The 14,541-nt window shown below is 43.8% G+C and overlaps 1 protein-coding gene across 3 annotated transcripts in view; it reads right to left on the reverse strand.

Annotated features, from left to right (window-relative positions):
* The window catches only part of LOC122551842 (ATP-binding cassette sub-family B member 6-like), a 262,691-nt gene extending 249,258 nt beyond the window's left edge, over positions 1-13,433 (reverse strand). Inside the window, exons 1-2 of one of the 3 annotated variants that reach the window (XM_043694361.1) lie at positions 13,327-13,433; positions 1,772-2,303 (exon numbers count right to left, since the gene is read on the reverse strand). In XM_043694361.1, the coding sequence (XP_043550296.1) occupies positions 1,772-2,287 (516 nt within the window). In that variant the 5' untranslated portion in view covers positions 2,288-2,303; positions 13,327-13,433. Of the gene's footprint in view, positions 1-1,771; positions 2,304-12,857; positions 13,153-13,326 lie in introns of those variants that run through there. The other 2 variants (XM_043694362.1, XM_043694364.1) reach the window with 2 other exon arrangements.
* Positions 13,434-14,541: the final 1,108 nt, after the last annotated feature.

Here is a 14,541-nt window from a genome sequence, read left to right on the forward strand (position 1 = left end):
GGGGGACGAACCAACGGTGCCCCTCGACTGTCCCGCACCACGGCCCGACTTACCAAAACCCCCAGGGGCTACAGCAGGGCCTCCTGCTGCCTCGACTCCTCTGGCCCCTGGGGAGGACCTGAATAACCACGAGGGCCGTGGTGCGGGCGACGACAGAGGACCCTCTGCTGGGTCGTCGAGTGGTGGAGGGGAGGAGGGTGTTATCCTCGCTCCTCCCTCCCAGACTGTTTTTCCGGGACCCTTGGCCCTGGAGGATGACCTCTTCCCTGAGGAGCCAGGTGTCCCGGTGTCGGGAGAGGAGCGGGGCCCCGAGCCTCTGCCGCCCGACGACCCGAACTCAGGGCGTTCCGGGAAGGGGTGCGCAGAGGAAGGTACCGCCGGTGACCCTGGGGGTGGAGTCGCCGGGGGTTTGAGGCCGGTTGGCGGCGCTGGACCAGCCCCCATCCTCTCGGTGGGGGAGGGGTCGGTGACCGAGGGCGACCTCCCGGAGGAGGGTTCGGGATCGGTGGCGGACACCGGGGACGACGCGGACTCCGTCTGCAGTGACGTTTTTGAGTCCCAGGTGCCCCCCACCGATCTCCCCCTCATCCCCCTCGAGGAACTCCGGGAATTTGTCGAGGAAACTCGGAGTCGCCGGGATAGAGCCCAACTGGCGCTCGACCGCTGGAGCTCTTTTGAGAAAGTTTACTGGTCGGCCCTCGCTGCCCGCCAGGCGCCTGGGCTCGACATTAATAAGCGAAACGAGTCAGGAACTTCCTGGGGGCACTCCTGGTGCGGGCGAGGGACTTCAGTGCCCCTCCTTCGTCCTCCCTGTAAATATATATACAGGTTTGTTGAAAAAAAAAAGAAATAGAAGTTGCTTTGGTCCCCCTCCAACCCTATTTTGATTTAGTCCCTACCCTCCCCTTTACTGTTTTGATCACACAGCACTGCCCTTTGATGTGAAGGGCAGTGCTTGTCACTGGCCACCCGGGTGTTTTCCTATCTTCCTGGTGGTGCAAATTGAATAAAGATTCGTGCACGGTGTGTCTTTCACTGTGTCTCACACCTGCACACACACACCATGGGTGCTGGGGAAAAAATAAGCACTACCGCTTATGTGTGAGGGTTAATTAAAAAAAAAATAGAAGTTGCTTTGGATCAGTATGAGAAGACAGTCTGCAAAGCAATCTTTTCTCATTTTGTTTTCTTGGTGGTCATAAGGACTCCTCCAGGTCTCTTCCCCTACCCCAGGCAATCCTTCCCCTCTGGGAGAAAATGAAAGTGAAGACTGCAAATGCTGGAGACCAGAGTCAAGAGTGGAGCTGGAAAAGCACAGCCAGTCAGGCAGCATCCGAGGAGCAGGAGAATCAATGTTTCTAAGATCAGCTCTTCATCAGGAAGGAGGCTTCCCTTCCCCCCCCCCCCCGCCATCTTTCATTTCAACTAAAGATTCATCTTCTAAAATGTATGGCTTGTGCGGTTGGGTTACCAGCTTCAGATTCTGCCTGATTTTAATGGCTGGGCAGTTGCTTTCCTATGCTATTTTTGCTGATTCATGAGGCTGTTCTAATGAAACCTCACCTGATCTGAAATTTTAACTTGGTATTCAATTCTTCAGATGCTGCCTGACCTTCAGTTTTTTTCTTTTTAACCTCTAATGCAATAGGAGGAGGTGTTCTTCAAATGCATAAATAAGCACTCATTGAAAGAAATGCCCATCATGAATGGAAAATCTGAGCTCAGCCCTTTCACCCTTGATCTACAACAAAAGGTTATTCTTAGAACCTACCTTGTGATCTGTATTGTCCAGAGACCACCACCATAATGGACTTCTCCATGATATGAAGGTCAGATTCTCAGCTGCAAAGGCCAGAGCCCAGAAGAGTAGCAGAATGGTACTGTGACCACGTGTCCTGTCCCGCATCAACACTTTTGTGCGTTCGAGGTGCAGCAGAACAATGGTACACAACCACCCAATGATAGATAGGCATGAGTAGACGATAGTGTATCCATACACAGTGCCTAAACCAAAGGATTGCCAAAGAATGTAGATTCCAAACTGCAGTAACAGGACCACCGACAGGAACAATTGCAGGAAGAAGAGACGAGAGCGTGGTATATACTTTGGCTCCATTGTAGTGCCATACATATTGTAACAAACATATAGCAAACTGCCGAAGAGTAAAACGATGCTCAAGAGTACTGTTGAAACCAGGGTGAAATAAAAACATGGGAAAAGTCCTTGTTGTATCCATACTTCTGACAAGGATGCGTTGTCTTCACAGTAACTTCCAAGGACAGTCATTGTATCAGACAAACAGCTGCAAAACAGAAATACAAACTGAATCCTCAAGGGATACAACAGGAATTATAATCAATATTAAAAAAAAAAGTACTTTTTAAACAGGTACTCAACATAAAGACGTATGAAAACTAGATAGTTTTCTCTTATGCCAATGTTATGGAACGCCATTCCTCTGCAATAATATCAACAATTCCAACTTAAAATGCAAAGACTTTTAGGCAATAGAATTAAGCCATTCATCCCCTCAAGCATTTTCCAACATATAATTATATCATGGTGGACCTCCTGTCCTCAATTCCCATCCCCTGCTCTCTCCTCATATCCCATGATTCCCATTTGCTAGTTTTAAATACATTCCATGATTAACCATGTTCAACCCTCTGGAGCATAAAATTCCAAAAATTCACAAGTATCTACAAGAAGAAATTTCTCATTTGCAGTGACAATGTCTCCTAAGTCCATTCTCTCCTGAGAAGGAAAATACTCTCTCCTCAATGATCCTTTCAGATGACAAAGTTAGGCAGAGGTTCAGGTTGTGTTGAGGAAGTGGGGAGGCTGCAGAAGGACTTGACAGTCTAAGAGACTGCGCAAAGAATGGCAGATGGAATAAAATGAGAGAGAGTGCATAGCCTCACACTTTGGTAGTAAGAGTGGAAGCATAACTGGGGAAAGGCTTCAGAAATCTGAAGCACAAAGGGATTTGGGAGACCCAGTTCAGGATTCTGTTAATGTTAACATGCAGGTTCAGTTAGGAGTCAGGGAGGCAAATGAAATATGAGCATTCTTTTCAAGAGGGCTAAAATATAGCAGAGGTTGTACAAGGCTTTGGTCAGACTGCATTTGGAACATTGTGACCAGTTATGGGCCCCACATCAAAAAGGAGTGAGCTGGCATTGGAGGGGGTCCAGAGGAAGTTTATAAGAATTATCCCAGGGATGAAGGGAATGTCATACAAGGAGTGGTTGAGGACTCTGGGTCTGTACTCAAAATGGAATTTAGAAGGAGGAGGGTGTATTGTATTGAAACTTACTGTTTATATACCGAAGACCTGGATGGAGTAGATGTTTCCATTAGTAGGACAGATCAGGACCTGAGGGCACAGACTTGGAGTGAAGGGACGACTCTTTATAACTGGGATAAGGAGCAATTTCTTCAGCCACAGATCAGTGAATCTGTAGAACAGACTTTACATTTTGCCAATTTGTTTTTTCCATCTATAAAAAATTAAAGCTCAGCAATGTTGCTGCATTGTCCTTGTTATATGTTCCTCCATTTTGTAGTCTGTCCAACACAATAACTATTAGGAGTCCTACAAATTATTCCCAATGTTTTCAGTTTGCTACCTCTTAGTTCAGACCATACATCGTCAACATTTCAGCAGCAAAAACAAAGTGAAATTGTGAAGGAAGATAGTTATTTGGAAAAATCTACCCTTGTGTAATCGGTCTTTGGCACGACCGTAAACTATAACTGAGATAAGCATGTTCAGACTATTCTTTCACATTAAGGCAGCGGGTAGCAAAGATAAAACAGAAGGACTCAGAGATAAAGTGACAGTGAGAAGTAACAGACCTGAAAGATCTGGTTGATTAGAAATGTATTGGATTGAATTGGGAAGCAGAAGCAAACTGCAATTTTTAGATTAATTTACAGGATACCACTGAACGATCAAGGAAGGTCAACGGCTACTAAGCCCCTTTACAGCATCTGTTTAGTGCTTTTGGTCTGCACACTTGAGTATACCATAGAATTGTTACATGAATGTCTTGCTATGCTGTTTGTGTTAGTTCACCAAATAAGGATCAGAGCCATTCTCCTGCTGCTTCCTTTAACCCTGGACATGATTCTTTTACAAATAACCACCCGATTCCCTTTGGAAGCCCAGAATTAATCTGCCTCGACCACACAGACGTACATTCTAGACAATGGCCACTTGATGTGAAGAATGTGAGGGAGAGTGGGAGATCTCAGAAACCTACCAAATTCTAAGAGAACTAGATAGGGTAAACACTGGAAGGATGTTGCCAATGACCAGCGAGTCCAGAACAAAAAAGGGGCTATAGTTTAAGGATCGATCGGACTGATTTCTTCACCCAGAGAATGGTGATCCTGTGAAAATCTCTGCCAGAGAAAGTGATGGAGGCCAAATATTCAATATTTTCAAGGAAGATTTAGATACAGTTCTGAGGGCCAAATGGACTAAAGGGTATGGCAATAAAGCAGAAGTCAGTTCCAGAGTTATATAAATCAGCCATGATCATATTGAATGGCAGAGCAAGCCTGCTCCCGCTCCTATTCGCGATGTTTCTCTGCTTCAATAAATGACTGACCATAAACAGTACCCATTCAAAACATGCCTGCATCAAAATTCACTTCAGTGGAAGCAGTCTGCAAAGGAATTAATGGCTCCACTAAACATGAAATGTCTATAGAAGCAACTAGTTTGTCCTTGGACTGGATTTCAATTGTGGTGTGCCTTGACCCCACAAACAGAAAGAGGCATTACTGAATTTGAGCTCAACATCAGCACCCAATGAAGGCAGACACCTTGAAAAAAAAAAGGACACCCCACTGAATTCTGAATTCTTAGTCAGAGCTATACAGCACAAAAAAAAACTGATCCTCCAGTCCAACACGTCCGTGCCGACCAGACATCTAAATAAATCTAGTCCCATTTGCCAGCATTTGGCCCATATCCATGTAAATCCTTTCTATTGACATGCCTGTTCAATTTTTATGTGCACCACTGTTGGCTGGCTGTGTTCGGAGATCCCATGGCTAACCCAGACATACATACCAATAAACTCAACCAAAAAAGTTATGTATGCCCATATCAACAGAGTACACATCATTCTTTGACAGTTTGAAATATACATCCATTGGACTTGCCACTCAGCATGACTAGACAAAAAAAAAGGTTAAAACACATTGGTTTGACTGTAAGAGTAACAAGCCGTCAGCTGATAGGATTCATCCTCATAATGGCACCGAATTGGTGTATTGTGTATTATAGAAGGACTAATGCCCGAAACGTTGATTCTCCTGTTCCCTAGATGCTGCCTGACCTGCTGCGCTTCTCCAGCAACACATTTCCATCTCTGTATTATAGACTGCCCAAGACAGATGAAAGTGTTGCCTTTTTGTACCCTACCTGATCTGAAATGGGTTCTGCACAACATGAGCTGGGTGAATTTCAACAGCCAGTTTTGGGCAGGTTTCCATATAAATGGAAAAGATTCCTTTGGTGTGCCAAGTATAATATAAAATCGATAGCAATGCAGTGTCTACATGCTTATTTGACATTACTCACCTACTCACCAATGTAGCACTCAATGAAGCCATTGACACCTGTACTGCAGCATGATGATCAAGACCTGCCACTATTGCATGAATCGGTATCCAGTAAACTTACTAAGAACACAACATATGCACAAATAGAAAGTGTTGCCATGGATCAGTTAGGTTCAGTTCTCATAAACATCCTTGCTGGATTATTTGAGAAATGTATGTATCTTCATTAGAATGACATGGAACCTCCTACCACTTGCATATTTCTCTCGTTTCAAGTTCTTTGTTCATGTGAAAGTCCTGTTTATGGCTAAAAAAAGTTTCCTTATGTGCCTTAATGGGCTCCATCCTGCACTCAAAATCATGTTTGCAACAGAGTAATCAAATGAGCTGCTTTTCCTTGAGGTGCTAGTTGAGAATCACCAAGGGGTTTGTAGCACAAACTCTTTCACTGGACAATATACACATGGAGTTCCTGCAGTACCATGCACTAAGAATGACCTGTCGACCTTGTAGGTATGTGCCAAGTCATATGTTCACCATGCAAGCTCTATGCTAAATAATCCAATTAATTACACTGTCAAACAATTTAGATTGCAAGTCCGACTGTCAATGTGGTGCTCTTGCACATACTGGAAGCTACATTGATTAACACACAAGGGCCTGCTTTTTTTTGTAGGCGGAAACAGCATGTAAACACAAATGTATCTGTTTCTACTAAAAAAGGTGTCAACACTTCCCTTGCTCATTTCACATGTTTTAACCAGTCTACTTGGCTCGCTGAGAATTTCAACAGAACATGTCAGTGACTTGTCAGCCATCATTTAACTAGATAAAATTTCCATAGAAATGCACCACTATCCACTTGCCAGCCAATTAGCACCATCATACTCAGTATAAATGCTGCATACCCTTTACACTGGTATTTGCAAACTGTCCTGATTAGCACAGAATAAAAGTGTCAGCATTATTTTTTCACCATAATTTTTGCACTATAGATTTCCTTGCACATTTATCCTTCTTACAAAATTCTTTTTCTGTATTTGCTCACTGAGCAAATCGCTGGCTGAGGAGCATTTATTGCCCACCCCTAAATTGCCCAGAGAGCAGTTAAGAGTCAACCACATTGACTTGGGGTCTGGAGTCACAGGTGTGGATGCATTTTCCTTCCCTAAAGGACAGTAGTGAAGCAGATTAACTTTTCCAACAATCAGCAATGGATTCATGGTCATCATTGGACTCCTTAATTCCAGATTTTTTTAAAATCATCAAATTCCATCATCTGTGTTTGTGGGATTGGAGCCTAGGTTCCCAGAACATTACGTGGGACCTCTGATGCTGCCTGACCTGCTGTGCTTTTCCAGCTCTACTTTGTCCCTGGATTAAACAGTCCAGCGGTAATACCATGAGGCCATTACCTGCACATTAGTGGTCTATAAACGAACCTTTTTTTTCTGGCTCTTGGCTCCAGTCAAATCAATTCAGTCTTTGACCATTGCATGGCATACTCTTTCAGCACTAAAATACTGTCCTTGGTCAATACTACCATTCTTCTCCCTTTTATGAAGGATTTTTGATCCAGCAATATTTAAACACCTAATCTGGCCCTACATCTATGTGGCAATCTGCACCCAAAACTTTCTGATCTTATTAAGAACACTGGGCATTTACATATCTGCACAGGATCCAGGACTTAGACTTTACTACTTCCTCCCTTGCACTGACCCCCATCTACTAACGTTCTGAGTATTTGCACTCTCCCAATATTCTGTGCGGCTTGGTATTCCTCTGATATTATCGCATGATTGCCAACCCCTGCTGGGTTAGTTTAAATCCTCCTCATCACCACCAGCAAAACATCCCAGAACAGACTCTGCCACAACTTTGATCAGGTGAAAAACATCCAGGCTGTCCAGGGTACGTCTTCCTCAGCCAGTCCCAATGGCACTAATTAAAATCATGCAGAAACTTTCCAAGTATACATTTATCTATATAATCCTATTTCTGTACACACTTTTACATGGCATTGGAAATTATTCAGAAGAACACTGTTTTGGGGTCCTGCTTATTAATTTCCGACCTATGTCACCAAATTCCACCTCCAGGACCAGATCTCTTTTCCTACCGATATCATTGGGGCCAATGTTGACCACAATTGCAGACTTTTTGCCCAAACTCCTCAAGGTGTCCTGCAGCCAGTAATATCCTCGGTCTTGACATTGGGCAGGCCAGATATATTCATAATTTCACAGCTATAGTTGCAGAAATGCTCATCTGTTCCCATATTTATACTGAATTACCTATCACTACAGTTTTTACAATCTTATTTATATCCCCCTGTAAAGTCAAGGCTCGTTTGGTGCTTTGTGCTTAGTTCTGGTTACACTCTCCAGTTGAGCCATCATTGTCATCAGTATTTTGAACTGAACTCAAGTTGAAGAGCAGTATGCTGTCAGACAACTCGTGTCCTGCTGCTTGCAATTTTTTGGATTGCCAGGTACATATGCTTAAACTGAGAGTGACCACATCAATACATATATTGCTATTGACATCTCAGCTTCATGAATGCACCACTTTCCTGCTGCTACTCAAGTTCCAAAACCCAGAGCTCCAGATGCTATAACTCACAACATTTCCAGCATGTATGGATTTCCAAGACAGCGAAGAGGGTTACCTCAGATTACAACAGGATCTTGACCAGATGGACCAATGGGCTGAGAAGTAGCAGATAGAGTTTAATACAGATAAATGCGAGGTGCTGCATTTTGGGAGATCAAATCTTAACAGGACTTATACACTTAATGGTAAGGTCCAAGGGAGTGTTGCTGAACAAAGAGACCTTGGAGTGCAGGTTCATAGCTCCTTGAAAGTGGAGTCACAGGTAGATAGGATAGTGAAGAAGGCGTTTGGTATGCTTTCCTTTATTGGTCAGAGTATTCAGTACAGGAGTTGGGAAGTCATGTTGCGGTTATACAGGACATTGGTTAGGCCACTTTTGGAATATTGCATGCAATTCTGCTCTCCCTCCTATCGGAAAGATGTTGCAAAACTTGAAAGGATTCAGAAAAGATTTACAAGGATGTTGCCAGGGTTGGAGGGTTTGAGCTATAGAGAGAGGCTGAACAGGTTGGGCCTGTTTTCACTGGAGCAGAGGCTGAGGGGTGACTTTATAGAAGTTTACAAAATTATGGGGGGCATGGATAGGATAAACAGACAAAGTCTTTTCCCCTGGGGTGAGGGAGTCCAGAACTAGAGGGCATAGGTTTAGGGTCAGAGGGGAAAGATATAAAAGAGAACTAAGGGGGAACTTTTTCACACAGAGGGTGGTACTTGTATGGAATGAGCTGCCAGAGGATGTGGTGGAGGCTGGTACAATTGCAGCATTTAAGAGGCATTTGGAGGGGTATATGTATAGGACGGGTTTGGAGGGATATGGGCCGGGTGCTGGCAGGTGGGACTAGATTGGGTTGGGATACCTGGCCGGCATGGACAGGTTGGACCGAAGGGTCTGTTTCCATGCTGTACATCTCTATGACTGTGACTATGTGCTGGTAAGGTGAATTGCCCATAGTGTCAAGGGATGTGCAGGCTAGATGGATTAGCCAGGGAAAATGCAGGGGTACAGGGGTAGAGTAGAGGCATGGGTCTGGGTGGGATGCTCTCCAGTGGGTCAGTGTTGAATCAATGAGTGGCCTGCTTTCACTCTATGCGGATTCTAAATGATTCCCAAATGGCTGCAGTCAAATGTGACACACAAGATGGTTGTGGTTGCTGGAGACCAGCCTTCTCAGCAAGAGTTCCTTAGGGTTGTGTCCTAGGCCCAACAATCTTCAGCTGCTTCAATGACCATCCCTCCTTCAGAAGGTCAGAAGTGAAATGTTCACTGTTGATTGTACAATGCTCAGCATTATTTGCAACTTCTCAGATACTGAAACAGTACATGTTCAAAAGCAGCAAGATCTGAACATCCAGATTTGGGCTGAAAATTGGCAGGTAACATTTGTGCCACAAATACCAGGCAATGACTTCTCGAACAAAGTCAAAATAATATAACCACTGCCCTTTGACATGTAGGGTTACTGTCACTGCATCCCCACTATTAACATCCTTGGGTTTACCATTGACCAGAAACTCAACTTGATTCGGTACACAAACACCGTGGCTACAAGAGCAGATACAAGACTTGGAATACTGCTGCAAATAACTCCCCACTGCCTTCCGAAAGCCAGCCCATCATTCGCAAGTACAAGTCAGGAATGTGATGGATTGCTACCCTTGTCTGGATGGGTGCAGCTCCAACAAACATTCAAGAAGCTTAACACCATTCAGGACAAAGCAGCCTGCTTGATTGGCAACACATCCACAAACATCCACTCCCTCCATCACTGATGCCCAATAGCAGCAATGTATACAATATACAAGATACGCTACAGAAATTCACCAAAGCTCCTTAAACTCCACCTTCCAAACACAAGACCACTTGTATCTAGAAGGACAAGGGCAACAGATACATGGGAATACCACCTCATGAAAGTTCCCCTCCAAGCCATGTAGACCTGGAAATATATCATTGAAAGAACAATGTCTCAACTAAAATTCTGAAATTCCCTCTGATGAGGATTGTGGGTCTACCCACAGCACATGTGCTGTAGCAGTTTAAGACGACAGCTTAAGGGCAACTAGGGACAGGCAATAAATGCTGGATTTCCTGGTGAAGGGCTTTTGCCCGAAATGTCGATTTTCCTGCTCCTTAGATGCTGCCTGACCTGCTATGCTTTTCCAGCACGGATTTAAATCCTGGTTCCCAGCATCTGCAGTCCTCACTTTTGCCTAATAAATGCTGGTCACCAATGATGCCTGTATCACAAATGAATATACAAAAGGTGCAACTCTGCATGAAACATTACTTCCAAACAAAAAACTTCTCATTTGCACAAAATTCCCACATGAACCAAATTTACTCCTACAGTTCACTGCTTTTAGTATTTGGACTATGAAACTACACATTTCGTGTTTCTTTGTTCAAACTACCAAATTACTACAAGTATCAAATCTGCAAAGAATGATAATACGGATAACTGAGGTTCTATCAGCTCTCCTGAAGGAAAATCAAGTTTACCCCATTACGACACAATTTGTCTTTTGATCCAATTCCCTTCAAAGAATATTGAACTAGCATCAATCATCTTTTCAGTGTATTCAAATGATTACAGCAGTTCAACAGTCAGCTTAACAATGCCTTCTCTGGAGCGTATAGGGATGGCAATAAATATAGCCTAGCCAGCAACACCCATATTTCCTTGAATAAGCAAATGGAACAAACTTAATCACTGACCTCTTCTTTATAGAATCCCTACAGTGTGAGAAACAGGCTCTTCGGCCCAGCAAGTCCACACCGACCCTCCAAGAGAGGAACCCAACCAGACCCATTCCCCTAGATTTACCATAAGACATAGGAGTGGAAGGAAGGCCATTTGGCCCATCAAGTCCACTCTGCCATTCAATCACCTAACCTAGACATTCCTGAACACTGGGCAATTTAGCATGGCCAGTTCACCTAACCTGCACATCTTTGTATTGTGGGAGGAAGCCAGAGGAAACCCACACAGACCTGGGGAGAATGTGCAAACTCCGCACAGACAGGTGGAATTGAACCCTGGTCCCTGGCGCAGTGAGGCAGCAGTGCTAGCCAATGTGCCACCCCAACATTTGTCCAATTCTTTGTCTTCTTTTTCGACAATAGCCCAGGAAGCTGCAATTTTCAGGCATTTTGTACCCAGTTACTAAGTGGTCTGAACCTACAAAACCAACTGTCCTAAATAGATTACTAATTGGCTGAAAGTGGTAATTTAATTCAGGAAGCAGAATTGGAAGTTACAGTTAAGGCAGAATTGGGGTTGTGGGTAAGGAACTCAATATTCTTCCTCAAACACAGTCTTTCCTGGAACCCAAACAATCATGTAAATTGGAAAAAAAAAACTTATCTTACCAGATATGCTAGATGTAGCTAACTCAAGGAATAAATTCTGCACAAAGAGATGTGGGGCAAGAGTGCATTGCAGAAAAGGGATATTCATGTGTCAAACTTCTATTTCTACTGTACAATTGGCAGACACACAGGTCTTTCCTTTGCAGAGACTAAAGCAAAAGAGTGAATTCCAGTGTGTTAACTCCACGAAACCCTGAATCAGATACATCTGTCACTTGAAGTCTCATAATAACATGGGACTTGCACTAAGTGAAGTAATATCTAGCTCAAAGCAAGGTGGTTTGCGTTATTAAGAACCCAAATCAACTCCAGGATATTCTTTAGGCAAGTGTTCTAATCCATCTATTTTTAGTTGCTCTAATGAGCTTCCCTCCAAAAAGATATATGAAAATTTGAGTTTGTACTGCTGAATGGAGTGTAATATTTGCATCACACAAGAGAGAGGTAATGGCTATATCAAATAATGTAGCTATCTTTACTTAATATTCAATGTTTTATTACTGAATTCCCCCACTATCAACATCCCAGGATTATTGTTGATGAGAAACATAACTGGAGCAGCCAGATAAACACTCGAGTAGGTCACTGACTAAGAATACTACAGTGCCTAACACACCTCCTAACTCCTCAAAAGACTATAAAAGGCACAAATCAGGGATGTAATAGAATAAGTTCCAACACTCAAGAAACTGGACACATCCAGGACAAGCAACCTGTTTGACTGGCACCCTTTTACCATCTTCAATATTCATTCCCTTCACCACTGCAACACAGCAGTGTATGCAATCGACAAGATGCACTGCAAAACTCATTAGTGTGCCTTCCATCAACTATCATCTAGAGCAAGAGTGATAACACACATAGGAACACTACAAACTGCAATTCCCCCTCCAACTCTCATTCTGATTTGACACGTGAGTTAAAGTCGCAGAGCTTCTTCACACCACCGTGTAGTTACACCACATGGACTGCAGGGATTCAAGATGGCTCACCACAATCTTCAAGAGTAAAGGGCAAATGTTGATCAAGCACTGTAGTGAAGTTTATTACTTGTACAAGTGATATAAAAAGACACACCCAATTGCCCAATTTGTGGAGTTAGTTGAGCTTCCAGGCTTGAACTTCATGCTGATTGTAGCTTCTCAGGTGGTATTTACAAACAGAAACATGATCTAGGCTGAAACGATACAATGAATTCCTACTACCCTGCAGCTGACGATTGTCACAAAAACATGAGTATTCAACTTGACCATAAAAAAACCTCTCAAAATGAAATCTCTTGACTCTACTGACCTTGAACAAATTCAAACTGGGGAAGGCATTTAAAAACCGGGTGAACGGTTTACGTAAGTAGTAAACGCTGGTTCTGAAACGCTGCCCTGTCAAGGGTACATTCCGAGGAAATGCAGAACCCCAGAGAGATTTGTAACAAAAAAAAACACACAAACTCTGGAAAAGCTCAGCAGATCTGGCAGCATTTGTGGAGAGAAATCAGAGTTAACGTTTTGGGCCCGGTGACTCTTCCTCAGAACCGAAGGTAGTTACGAAAATGTCGGTTTCTATGTAGAGGTTGTACTGAGAGACTGAGCCCTGGCGTTTATGACATTACGCAGCGTCAGCTCGAACCCACTGCACTCCTTCATTAGATGTGCATTTACTGTACCGATTGTAAGGGCTGAAACACAAACTGCGACCAAAACGCGCGAATAAAAGCTATCGAGAGGAATATAACCAGGCCACAGCTACCCATAAGAATACTCACCAATTTTCAAGGCTCCGATCACTTTATTTTCTCTCGCCTTTGAAAGTCATTTGCAAATGAGACAGGCCACAATACAACCACTAGGTCCTAGTGCACGCAATCACAGGATGTGAATCTCCAAATCCTGTTTTAAACGGCCACCGTATTGCCCTTGGATTGGCTACAGCCGCCACTCTGCCAATAAAGCACTTAGTCACTGTTGAACACAGCAATGTGAACGTTACAAGCAATAATTATCACAGAATCCCTGCAGCGTTGAATCAGCCCATTCAACCCGTTGACTCCATACCGACCACCCAAAGAGCATCCCACCCAGACCCATCCCATTCCTGTAACCCCGCATTTCACATGGCTAATCTATCCAGTTTGCACATCTTTGGACTGTGGGAGGAAACAGGAAAAATATTGAAACTTCACACGGTTTCCGGAGGCTGGAATCGAACAAGGATATCTGGTTGGCATGGACGAGTTGGACTGAAGGGTCTGTTTCCGTGCTGTAGATCTCTATGACTCTATGCTGAGGCAGCAGTACTAACCAGTAAGCCACCATGACACCAGTTTATTCCACAGCAAATGGGGGGCCATTGCATTAGAATGGCCAGAGATTACAGACAGTTTCCTGCACTGTGCGTGGATCTGTGTGTCATGTTGTTTCCCTTGCAACAGCAGTCCTACAGCTCGCTCTCTCAGAGTCACTTATCTCACCCAATCCAAGTGTGGTCACCACCATTTCGTTACCATTGCACATTTTTGATTTCCAGCATGATTGAAGGTGACAGTAAGCACTCCTCTTCCAGTGATTCCCAGCTTCCACCTCTGTATGTCGATGAGCTTCCAAACATTCAATTCCCCTTCCTGTTAGCCCTTCCCTGTATTCCACTGGCTTCCCGATTCCTTCAGTTCATACCCAACTAGTCTACATGAGTATGCCTTTACCCCCCCAAGCCCTGTCCCTGTCATATGAGATGACCATGCCAATTGCTGTCATACACTATCCCATCCCCTAAAAGTCAGGGTGCTGCAGATCATGGATGAACACCCTCCTACACAAACCCTTTCCCATCCATGCTTTACTGTATCCCCTTCACAAATACAATTTTCCCCTTCATAAATATAATATACTCTTCCTCTCTCTCCAGCTTGAACCTCCCAATTCCAGAAATGAATGTGCAATGTCTCCTTTGTGTAGCAATGACCTGTCCTCCCAGCACCCCC

Source organism: Chiloscyllium plagiosum, chromosome 7 (assembly GCF_004010195.1).
Source record: "Chiloscyllium plagiosum isolate BGI_BamShark_2017 chromosome 7, ASM401019v2, whole genome shotgun sequence".
Lineage (NCBI taxonomy): Eukaryota > Metazoa > Chordata > Chondrichthyes > Orectolobiformes > Hemiscylliidae > Chiloscyllium > Chiloscyllium plagiosum.